This window comes from Mchenga conophoros, linkage group LG20 (genome assembly GCF_057382185.1).
Source record: "Mchenga conophoros isolate Kocher_MC1m ecotype Shallow Benthic linkage group LG20, M_conophoros_male_GT1.1, whole genome shotgun sequence".
NCBI lineage: Eukaryota > Metazoa > Chordata > Actinopteri > Cichliformes > Cichlidae > Mchenga > Mchenga conophoros.
This window is the reverse complement of record NC_140545.1, coordinates 23,568,604-23,581,125: the sequence shown is the minus strand read 5'-3', so window position 1 is coordinate 23,581,125 and position 12,522 is coordinate 23,568,604. Positions and strand designations below refer to the sequence as shown.

Below are 12,522 nucleotides of genomic sequence, written 5' to 3'. Positions count from 1 at the left end.
CCTTCTTTCTCTTCTTGTTACCTCCTTGGTCTTCTGATTGTAGATGTTTCCCAGCTTGGCTTTCCTCCATGCACACACGCAGACACATACACACATATATATTCTGTGGTCCAGGTCTAGAGGAATGTTGAGTGTCCCTACAGCCCCCCCCCCCCCCCTCTCAGGAGATTAGGCTTCACCACACTTGCCCCCCTCACTTCATTCCATTCCAAAGTGTGCCCCCTAAGAGCTGCCACATTTTTATCTGAGCCTGGTGATTGTGACAGATTTGCCAAATGACACACATACACAAACACACACATTTATGGACACACAAGGGGACACAAACAGAGGGGAGGTTGCTCTGCCCAGGGAGGGACCAGAGAGCGCTGGACTCCAGCTATAAAACCCTCGGAGGATGAGGCCAGAGTCCTGCCCTGAACTGGACAGTACTTCCTTCCTTTGTGCCAGGACGCTGTCAGGACAGGCAGCAAGAGAGCCTCTGACATGAACGACATCTACAAGGCAGCGGTATGATCCCACTCAAAACACAGCTGAAAGAGTGCAGTTGACTTCCTCTGGTGAAGTATTTTGATTTGTTGGGTGCTCACCAGAACACTGTGAGAACTAATCTAGTGTGGGAGTGATGTTTTTATGGATGTAAAACCATTATCCTTAACATTTCTTAATAGTGCTAAATGTAATCAGTAGTTAAGAGTGAAAGAGTGTAATTTCCCCATTTAAAGCTGCACTTTAATGTTTATTTGTTGCATGAAAAAATGCCACCCATCATTTTTTAAGCCTTTTTAAGCTCACATTATTAAAATAGTTGTAAAATACCTATGTTGCCTTCATTAGTGCTACATCGTCTCGGGGGAGCCTTAACACCAAGTATGTCTCTAGATTTCCTCCTACTTCAGCCCTATCAGAACTGATAAGAGCCACTCATAAGGTCACTGACAGGACATGTCCCTGGACCACAATCTGCTGCTTCATTCATGACTTCAAATGGAACGGTCTCACTTCACGTGGCTAATTTTGGCCAGTTGCTCAGATGCTTCTGTTTCAGTGGTTCTCTGGTGCCAGAGAAGAGCTTCAGGTTTAGATAAACCGCCCCATGGCTGAATTCCAGCATTATCTGTGAGCCTGAGAGCCGTGTGGCTATTTATCCACCTTTGCACAGATAGTCCTCTGGCTCTCCTATTTGCTCACAGTCCAACGGGGAGATAATAAAAACACACTGGAATGTATATTACATCTGTTTCAGGTTTTTTTTTTCTTTTGCAGTATCATCAGCAGTGGAATTTAAATGTGAAAGTCTGTATACTGTATGTATGTGGTTAATTTACAGTGGACAACAGTCAATAACTCTTACATAAGCAGCTGTCTCCCTCTTTCATTCTTGGTAGCTTTTCCAGGATTACTGTTCCATTGTTGGGACAGATCCACAGCTATGCTAATTTAGAGCACTGTGTATTGTGTCCTTTATCTGTCGTTCCTGAGCCTCTCTTCTGACTGTTTATTTTTAACTCCTCCTCTTACCAGCTCTCATGTATGATATGTAGGTGCTGTGTAATGTCAGGGATGTCCCGGAGCTTTGTTAACTGAAAAGTTATCAAAACAAACAGAAATAATCTAGTCTAGATTTCCAGATATCTTAACCGAGATATATTTGGAGCTTTGGAAAATGCAATCAAACCCATAAATATGTTGTTACAGAGAAATTCCAGAATATATCCCAGAAAGCTGATGTTTTCTCTCTCAATTCCTTCTCTTTGGCAGGTTGAGCAGCTGACAGATGAACAGAAAAATGGTGCGTGAAACGATTTTCAACTGAAGGCGTAAAGGCTTTGAGCATGCCATCGAGTCCCTTTAAAAGATGATTTAGTTATAGTTGTTGGTAGAAAAAATCTATACCTCAACAGGACTGCAACTATTAGTTGCACCAACACTTAAGACAAATAGCCTTTTGTGCTGATGCCCAGGAATTAATCTTAACCCTGTCCTAAACCAGACGTGCTTCAGTAGATATTTTTGTGTGTGTGCTGCTTTGTTGCTGCAGAGTTTAAGGCCGCCTTTGACATCTTCGTACAGGATGCAGAGGACGGCTGCATCAGCACCAAAGAGCTGGGGAAGGTAATGAGGATGTTAGGTCAGAACCCCACACCGGAGGAGCTGCAGGAGATGATTGACGAGGTGGATGAAGATGGTAAATCGAAACCGCTACTGGGCTATGGATAAGAAAAAAAAAAGAACAAAATAATTGGTTGTGTTTGACTCTCATTCTCACAGGTCAGCTGCCAAATGCATCACAAGCATGTTATGCAGACAAGCATTGTTCGAGCCCTCTGACCTTAAATGCTAGTCAGGGATCTTAAATACAACTTGATGTGTCAGGTTGAATTAAAGGGAAATGTGTGTCAGATGTTGCACTTGTCATCTTGGATTTTCCATGTGATTTAATGTTGAAATATGAAAACAGCATCTTGGTTTTGTTTGATAAAGCTAAAGCTGATAATTGAGTTCTGTATAGTTAGACCACACACACTTTAATTCACAGGTATGCCTGTTATAAATATAATAAATAAGACAATTATAGGCTTCAAATCAAATACATTTGTAACATCAGTTGAGATGCTATAACATCACTGCAGTGATCCATTGGTGAACAGACTGTACTTTTAAGCTGATCATCTGGTTAAACTGGGATAATATAAAATCCCAGTTTAAGGATGTGATGAAGTGTGTTGTGTGTGCAGGGAGTGGCACGGTGGACTTTGATGAGTTCTTAGTCATGATGGTGAGATGCATGAAGGACGACAGCAAAGGGAAGTCAGAGGAAGAACTGGCAGAGCTGTTTCGGATGTTTGACAAGTACGTTTCATATTTAAACCTGTAGCTACTTTATCCTGCACTCAGAGCGGTTTATTAGCAAAATCTCACCACAAAAGAAATACTGTGCTACATGCTTACTGACAGACTTGGGGGGGGGGGGGGGGGGGGGGGGGGGGAATATCTATGGCAAGAGGATGCTATCATTGGAGCATTTCCACAGTCTATTGAACAAATTGCTCTTCTTCATTGTGTGGTTCCAGCAAAGTATGCTTCCAATGTGCAATTATGAGTACTGACAAAATGCCAAGCAGCTCTGCAGAGTACAGCATGTAGTTTGCTCCATAATCCTTTTTGACAGCTCCGAATATTTTAAACACCCACTCGATGTAAGCCAGACACCTCGTCTGAGCATCAAAGAACAAACTCGCTGTGCTTTTTTTCCCTTTCTCACCGTGGTGGTTCCCAGACACTTAAATTCTAGATATGACCAGTCACACATCAAATACAAGTTTGCTTCTTCCCCCAATGCCAGCTGTAAAGCTTAATTAAAGTTTGTTACGCATTAACGACATTTCACACCTTTGATTCTACAGAAACACAGATGGTTATATTGACCTGGATGAGCTGAAAATGATGCTGGAGTCCACGGGAGAGGCCATTACAGAGGATGACATCGAGGAATTGATGAAGGATGGGGACAAAAATAACGATGGCAAAATTGACTACGATGGTGAGGACTTTGGACCAGTTGTGTTTACTTTTTAAGACACATTCACAATGAGACATTTGCTTGATAAAGACATGTTCTGGTTTCGTAGTAGTTTGTCTGAAGCTCAGCTGTTTGTAACACTGACTTCTTTTTTGCAGAGTTCTTGGAGTTCATGAAAGGAGTGGAGTAAGCCTGTAGACGAGAGGGTGGTGTTTTTGTATTTTTTTGCAACTCCTCTGCCATCTTGTGAAGCTGGAAGCCAAATTGGATGTAGTTGATAAAAACAATTGGACGACTTTGTAAGATTAAGTCAAATATCATCTTTAAAACTTTCTGTATTTTTCTATCATGTCTCTTGCATTGTTATAAATGCAGTTGTGACTTTTGGTGCCCATGTATACCGATTTTTTTGTAAATGTATCCAAATTACTTGTGTCTTTGGGTTTTTTTTTTTTTTTACAGAGGCCAGATACCACCCTCCTTTTGGCTGTGTGAAATATGAATGCCATGTTTGTCTCCAGCTAAATTCTTTATCTCGAAAGTGCCCCATTGAGCTTACAAATCCTTTTACTAAGAGGCTACTGTTTACTTGGGCAGAAAATATGCAAAAAAGCAAAACATATCTCTGAGTAAACACAGTTTTATAGCAATCTCTGCTAGACCAATCATATTATAAAAATAATGTGCTGGGTACAGCTCATTTCATGGATACATTTCTGGATGTGGAAAATGTCTTCAGGACTTTTTATTCCCTTATATTACCCCTGGAACATCTGCAAGGTCGGCTTGAAATTTGCACTCATATAATAAACAAGATGTATTTGTCAGTATGGTCAATTCGTCAGTTTCTCTCTTTGAATAAATTCATTCAGTCTTATCTGTACTCACTTTAAGGACATGGTCTACATACTTCAGTCAGTGCTTTTGCTGTTTGTTGAGTGTTTCTAGCGTGCTAGACAGAGTTACACCGGTTATACTGGGGGACAAAGCACTGTTATTTATACCATTTTGCCTAAATGTACTCCAGATTTTACAGGCTGATCACATGCTTGCCTCTCTGGCCTGCTCTGCTTTTCACAGATGAACAAGTAAAAACAAGCAAAGGAGGCCTGAAATGTTACTTGTCTTACCAAGATAACAGTGGATTTTGTGTGAGACTGTCTATCATAAATTTTGAGTTATCTGTTACATTTTTACTCCATAGTGGTTCGTGCCTCTGGTATGCAAACTATCCACATGGTCGCTTTGGAGGTATCTAGTTACACAGACTATTGAGACAGGAGCTATTTATGTCTAATCATGTTAGTGCCCATGTTAGGGGACGTGCATTGACAGACACCAGTTGACAATCAAATGCCTGTGACCATAAAAAGCATGCTGTTAGACTACAAAGAGATAACAGATCTTTTAAAAATCCAGCTTGATTTCTTGAAATATCGGAAATAATAAAGCCCAGAGATTAATTTTACATAATAAAGAATTCTTTTTTTCCTTCTTTTTTTCCTTTCCATTTTTATTTATGTTAGTAATTTTCAATTTCAGCTTCAGCCAGGTTCTGTGGATCTCACCAAGCATTCCTTAAAAATGGCCATTGTCTAGCGTTTTAAACCATCCAGTCCACAAAAGCAGGACACAGGCTTAGCAGCACAGGAGTCATGTAGTTATCACTGTGGCCACTTGATGTCAGCAGGAAAACACATTCTTATCTTTTTGCTTGGCTCAGATACAGCAAGCTAAAGATGAGAGATTTCACGGCACAGCAACAGCCTTCCCAAAGTAAGATAATGGTTGACCGTTGATGGAATCCGCAGACCGATTTGTTTGGTTATAAAATAGGGTTAGCATCCAGAGTAAACTGCTTCGTGTTTCTAGTGGTTGAAATTGTAATGTCAAAAATAAAAACAGTATTCACATAGCAGTAGGTTACTACAAGATCTGAAAAAATGTTCTTGTGTTTTGATACCAACTGATAAGTAAAATGTTCATTTGATCTATGTCCAAAATCAATATGTTGCATTTTTATTCATTTTTTGCCTATGAAAGAGACCTTTTCTATAATTTGGATTTTGGAAATGGGATCAAGTGCATTTTGTGCGAGCGCGTGACGTCAGTGGCCTGATTGATGACAGCCCTCCTACCTCCCTCTGTCTCTTTCTGCTTCCCTGGGGGTCCTGTTAACTCCATTCTGCCCCCCCCCCCCCATGGTCGTGTGATACTTATCGGATTATAAACCCCAACCAACAGCAAACCGCAACTGCCCTTCTAGATCAGTGTCAACAGCCTGACAAAGACACGGAATAATCTACAGTTTTATACATTCCTGCTGCACTGGCCAAAAAAATACTGCATTAAAACTAAAGCGATGATCTCGAGTGAAAAGATGTCACGTTAAAATCTGAGGTGCTACTTTTTGATCACACTGATTAGGCTGCTCTGCGGCCTGAGCATTTTCGTTTAAACTGACATTTGCAGCGTGGAAAAGATGAGTAGTGCACTCTTCGGCATCAATGGGAGGCTGGGCAGCAGCAGAGCAGTGTGTGAATGAATCTGGGGTGTGGTGCACTGTAGCAGTAAGCTGGGTGGAGAAGAGAAGCACTTACGTAAGACAGGCCTGATGATGACTCATGCCTGCTTTTATTAACACACACTGCAGTTATGAACTACCTTTGTTATTGTCGCCACATAAGCCATCTCTGTTTCCTCATTGGTGAAATATCGAAACACCTGTAAGAACGACTATTGAATGTGACTGAGACGGAGGATTTGCATAGGTAATGGTAAGCTTAGTTTATTATATAACTGACTTCATTCATTCATAGAAAACAAAGTGGGTTTATTCCATTGCCTGAGAGTGAGTCAGACAGTCAGACACAAAGCTTTATATAGTAAATTCTCAGGGAAACACGCTGCTTTGCTGTTTTACTGATTTATAAAAACAGTTCTTCAAACCATTAGATCACATAAAAGTAATACTTCACCAGGAAAATGCCCTAAAATGGCAATACCAAGCTATACCAACTTAGCTCACTGTGATTAATACATGTACAAACTGTCCGGAAGAGCGAGCAATACCCCGGACACAGTTAACGTGCTGTCTTCCTGATACCCACACATGTAGACCTCATTTAAAGCCAGCAGGCGTTTGGGTTTAGGATTCCTGTTTTTCTTGCTTGTCTACATCACATGGCCTTGGAAGCTGTCCAGTGCCAAATATTAAAGATTAATCTCTGGAAATTTCTGTTATTCACCATTCACAATAGCAGAAAATACATGAATATAAGCTCCCAGATTCTCTGACCCATTTCCAGCCGTTGTTCCTTTTTAGGTCATGTGACAGTGACTTTTTGTTTGTTTGTTTTGGCCGTGTAAAATGACGTGCTCGTTGTAAATGATTACATAAATACGATAAATACATAAAGACAGTTTTAAATGAATGTCAGTATGAGAGCGAATGCTAGGTTGTTTTCGTTGCCATAAATACACAATGAGGAAGTGGAACACTTTAGACAAAGAGAGAGTGGAGAATGGAAGGACTGCAAATCAAACTGGAACAGACGGAATATTGTATCATGACGCTCCATCCCACTTCTGGTGCTGAGAACACTAAAGTACTGTTTCTGGACTGCCTTGCCATAATGGCCCATAGAACAGCAAGACTACAAGACACAGAATTCTCAGATTCCACAATAACTATTCATGGAATCAAATGAATAACAGCTATTGTTTTGTTTTAATGCACCACTGGAGGGTTTATCTATTTTTACTTCTAGTTATGCATGTAAAATGAAGAATACACACTGCACACTTAAGTTATAGAGCTGAACAACAATACTGAAATTCTCCAAGTCCTGCAATAAAATGTTAGCCTAGATAACTTGAATTATTGCTTATTTATTAGCATTTTAAAACTTAATTTAATTACTTATGCTATTGACAGTGTATTTGACAAAAAAAGTGCATGAAGTAAGTTTTAAAAGCTGATCACAAAGGTGAGCCTGCATTTGGCACTATGGCATCATGTTTAATATACACTCGCCAGTCACTTCATTAGTTACACCTTGCAGGTACTGTGTTGGACCCCTTGCCTTCAGAACTGCCTTCAACACAGTGCTGGAAACCAGACAGATGATTTGAGCTTTGTGACATGAAGCAGTAATCACAAGGTGTGTACACTGTGATCATAAAGGGACAGGCATGGTCAGCAACAATACTCAGGTAGGCTGTGGTGGTTAAATAGTGCTCATTTGGTACTAACGGACCCAAAGTGTGCCAAGAAAATATCCCCCACACCATTACATCACCACCACCATCCTGATCTGTTGATACAAAGCTGGGTGGATCCATGTTTTCATGTTGTTTTTGTGCCAGATTCTGACCCTACCATTCAAATGTGGCAGGAGAAATTGAGACTCGTGGGACCAGGGAAGGTTTTTCAAATTCAATTCAAAGGTTTTTCTGTTTTCAAAATTTTCCTGAACCTGTATGAACTATTTACTCATTTCCCTGTTCTTAGCTGATAGAAGAGCCATCCAGTGTGTTTGTCTGCGGCTTCGAGCTTCATGTGGTGTTTGTTTTCAGAGATGCTCTTCTGCATGGCCACAAGCAGTGTGGTCATTCTCCTCTGACTTCATCAGCAAAGCATTTTCAACCAGACAGCGTTAGCTTACTGGATATTTTCCCTTTTCAGACCATCCTTCTTAAACTCTAGAGATGGTTGTGTGGGAAAATTCCAGTGGATCAGAAGTTTCTGAAATACTCGGACCAGCCCGCCTGGCACCAGAAACCATGACACATTCAAAGTCATTTAAATCACCTTTTTCCTCATTCCGATGTTCGTTTTAAACCTCAGCCATGTCTACATGCCAAAATGCATTGAGATGCTTTTGCCTTGCTTACCCAATAAAGCTGCCATTTACTGTACTAACTATGTAGTAAAGTAAGAAGCTGCAATATTTAGTACATGGATGGCAGCTTTAAGCTCCTCTTGGCTTGGTGCTGTTAGCTGTTAGTGTGGGGTTTTTTTTGTGAAAACAGTTTTCTCTTACAGCTAAAGGCAACTCAAGAAGACGTGTGAGACTAAATCAAAGAGGAAAATTGTGGGCAGGGAAATTAGAGAGCTGAATGGGTCAAAACCTGTGCAGAGCGTTCTCATTTACATATTATATAATTTGAGTCATTGTTCATTTTAAAATATTAATCAAAACTGCTTCAAGGCTGGTGCTTGAGTAATATGCGTTTTTTAAGTTTTGCTACAGTGTAAATAGTTCAGTTGGAGATGTTTAAAGGGGCTTACTTTTGTTGGTTTGTTTGTGGGTTTGTTTTGAGTGACACGTGGAGATTCCTGCTATTGGCACTACGACATCAATATTTCAGGCACCGATGACGTAGAAGTACATCCCGTAGCACAGACATGCTTTTCATCTCACTCAGCAGTCCCGTACTATGAGCAACATATGGCCTTGTATGAATGGCATACCAGACAGCAAGACATTTCCAGCACGGCCTCCCGTGTAGCTCCTGAACGGGGGCGCAAAATAGACAGATGACCTTTACTTTGTGTTAGGTCTGCACAAGGAATGTTTTCTTTCACTGACTTAGCTGCAGATTAAAACTGCAAATAACTATCACTCTGTTCTTGTGCTTGGTGAGCGCAGGCTACTGTATATTACTGGATGGTGAATTTGGCTATGAAATGAGAGACTTCTGGTGTTAACAGATGGCCGCTTCGGCCTGCCACTCGGATTCCGTGGGGCTCTGCTTTACACATGACCCAGTATTCTCTTGGCCAAAACTTACACTTCTCTTCCTCCTCAGATAACATACATGTCTCCCAGAACAGACTGATGTGACTTAGAAAGGTTTTGAGTTCAAATTAAGTTTACCGAACCATAATATTTGTTTTGATTTTGTCGTTATGTTGTTAATTTTTGCAATATGGTAACAAATCACAAAGTTGAGCTTTTTGGCATCTTAAATCTAACTTTAAAAATCTTTTTTCCCTTGAAAACAAATGTGGGAAAATAGGAAGGATTAAAAATGGCTTTGCTGTGACTCCAAGTATCTGGGAATCAAATGGCAATCTCCCAAACGGGAAATTGGCATGATAACACATACCATTCCTCTGTAGTTATACATGGCAATAGGAAATTTCCATGTTTCAGTGCACTTATGAACTGACTAAGAAGAATTAAACACTTCTATGATCATCATGAGTGCTGGTAAAAAACAAACAAACAAAAGAATAGCAGGTATTCGTATCATAAAATATGACACAACCTTTTAGATATAACAAAGACAGCAAGGCTCAAGGGACAGAGCAGAACTGCATCTATGATGTCATCACCTACTCAGGGACAGCATTCGCCCAAATACTGAGATTAGGATTATTCTCATTTCCTCTGAACATCTGCTGTACACAAACAGAATGAGACCAGCAGGAGTAAAAATCCCTGCACTAACGATGGCAGTTATTTAGATAAGAATGGCTTTTATAGCAGGAGGGCCAAACACTCATAGGATCGTGGTCACCCCTTTCGCAATGTACGAATGAACTCTTATTTTATGGAAATAGCGTAAATAGTCCTCTGTGAATACCGTGGCTCTGTGTTCAGTGAGGGTGAACTGAATAAATGAGCTAATGCTGTTAGTGTGCATCAGAAGCAGAAGCAGCTGTGAAATTATTGTCAGTCATGCAGTATGTTAAGTATGTTCTTATAACCACAGCAGGTGTGAACCAGCTCTGGCTGGCTTTTGCTTAGCCCCAGCAGCAGAGGCACACACACACACACACACACACACACACACACACACACACACACACACACACACACACACACACACACACACACACACAAATACAACATAAGCATAAGCTTGCAAACAGGCATAGGCCCCTTCCAACCCCCACCCAGAGCTAAAATCAAGTCAGTCTCATGCACATCTGCTTCACCAGCAGTGGCTGCTGAGTAAGCACTACATTAGCCTCTGCTTCCCTTCATAAATGATCATAACAGGACAGAAAAAGTCCCCTTATATCTCACAAAAAATTAAAAACAAAAAACTACTTGGTGGGAAAAAAAAAGAAAGAAAATGACATGCACGGGCATCCATTTCCTGTAAATGGAAGTCAATCACCTTTCTTTATCAAAGGTTTGCTTAAAAAGTTCTGCCAGACTTCAGAATGAACTCTGTAATTTCACATGTTTCTTGAGTGAGCAAGTGATGGGGAATACACCGTCTGCTCAGACCTCACACCCAGCTTTGAAGCTGGCAGCAAAACACAAAGTGATTCATAACTGCAGAATGCAAAAAGCTATTTTTAAATCTCAGGTGAGGCATTCCACAAATAACAGGTGTCAGGAGTGCTGAATGGTAGATGCATGGGAATCTCACTTCTGAACACCAGTTTGTACATTCTACCTGAAGATAAGTGTTTGATAGACACTAGTGTGCGATGGCAATAAAATCAGGTATTTAAAGGTGTGTAACCATTTACATCACTCTTCTTCACTTGTGTAGAGCACTGACGATACGTTGTGGGTCTACGGTGCCGTTTACAGATAAGTTCACTATGATTGTTCTCACTCCATTATCCCCAGGCACCGAACACTAGTTTTCCAATGCGCTGCAGCAACCCATTACCTTTGCCTTAGAGTGGGTGTCTTTTCAGACCTAATCATAGCTTTAGCCTGCAGGTATGTGGCTTGCCAGGTTCAGTCATCCTGGAAAACCCATCATTCAACAACTTTTATCGTCACAACTGCGAGGTGTTGCTAGGCACGTCTTTTCATGTGCTATATTGCTGCTCAGAGAGCTGTAAGGTTTTATATCTAACCCGCCAAAATATTCTCATTTGTCTTTGTCTCAAAGCTGGAACTAAAAGAGTTTTAATGTAGTATTTAATTCATTAAATGCCATACGGTGACAGTTATTGGACAATGAACGGCTGTATGGATAGGGGGGCAATACAAAGCATTTCCCCCCATCTCTACTTTTTTTGTCTGACTTAGAAAGCTTGGCTTTGGTTCGTGAAACAATTTCTTTGGGAATTTATTACACCATCTTTCTGTCATCTGGAAAAGAACATTTGAATAAATCTCCCTGACAAGGTAGAAACAATACGAGACCTACTGAGCATTCAGGGAGCTGTAATGACACATCAAACGGAGAAAACAAAGAACTGCTTACCAATTCAGAAACTTCCAGACAAAACTCAAGACGTCTAATTATTGTTTTAAGGGATATGAGATAGAGTATATTGTTTGCATGGTATTATGAAATATACTTAATGTACTTTCTTTTCTTTTTTTTTTACCAGAAAGTAAACACTTTCTTGTAAACTTTGTGTGTGAATGACTTCTTTTTAATTGGTAGCGTGAGAAAAGCAAAATGACGTGTTAATTTCCCTCTAAATGGTAGCAAGAGTGTTAAAGAGTTCTCAGTTCTTCTTTGTAAATAAACAAATTTCATTAATGGCTTTATAGGATATTGCCCTTTCCTCACCCCCTTCAGGAAATGTGCAAATCTTAATAAACAACAAACAAAAAAAGGTAATTTCACTAGGAATAACAGCTATTGTGCAGCACTGTTATTAAATTTTATCACTCTAGAGGAGTGAAGTTGCAGAGGGGAGCTGTCCGAAGTCTTGTATCTGTGGTGGAGTACATGCTGTGTCATCTTCCTCTTCCTTTAAGCAATATATGAGTGACTGGTGGGTGTGCCTGCACTGTGGTATTGACAGATCTGGCCCTGTCACTTGTCTTGTGTCAAGAAAGCCTGTGGGAGACAGGAAGTCGGGCTTCAGAGTGGACAGAAAACAGACATCTGACCACAGTGGCAACCTTGATCCCAGAAAACACTGAACAACTGCTTGCAACTCTCTCTGGATCTCTTAGAGCCCTGTTTGTTACTGACTCAACCACGTAACCACCTTTGTTTTGAATGTTATTGACTCTCAGTAAAAAGAAAGCAAAAGTCTAAGCAAAGACAAACAAATCGTA

General features: G+C 40.5%; 1 protein-coding gene across 1 annotated transcript; it reads left to right on the top strand.

The window, feature by feature from the left end:
* Window positions 1-373: 373 nt before the first annotated feature.
* On the top strand, window positions 374-4,355 carry tnnc1a (troponin C type 1a (slow)). The gene is made up of 6 exons (XM_085259778.1): window positions 374-510; window positions 1,762-1,792; window positions 2,042-2,188; window positions 2,739-2,853; window positions 3,408-3,544; window positions 3,682-4,355. The coding sequence occupies exons 1-6, from the start codon at window positions 487-489 to the stop codon at window positions 3,711-3,713; spliced, it is 486 nt and encodes a 161-aa protein (XP_085115904.1). The 5' UTR covers window positions 374-486; the 3' UTR covers window positions 3,714-4,355.
* The last annotated feature ends 8,167 nt before the right edge of the window (window positions 4,356-12,522 follow it).

Bases quoted from the DNA above. Each gene is read 5' to 3' on its own strand.
- tnnc1a (XM_085259778.1), top strand. From the start codon at position 487: ATGAACGACATCTACAAGGCAGCG. The intron at 2,189-2,738 runs GTAAATCGAAAC...TTGTGTGTGCAG, and splicing joins TGACGAGGTGGATGAAGATG to GGAGTGGCACGGTGGACTTT. The intron at 3,545-3,681 runs GTGAGGACTTTG...TCTTTTTTGCAG, and splicing joins TGGCAAAATTGACTACGATG to AGTTCTTGGAGTTCATGAAA.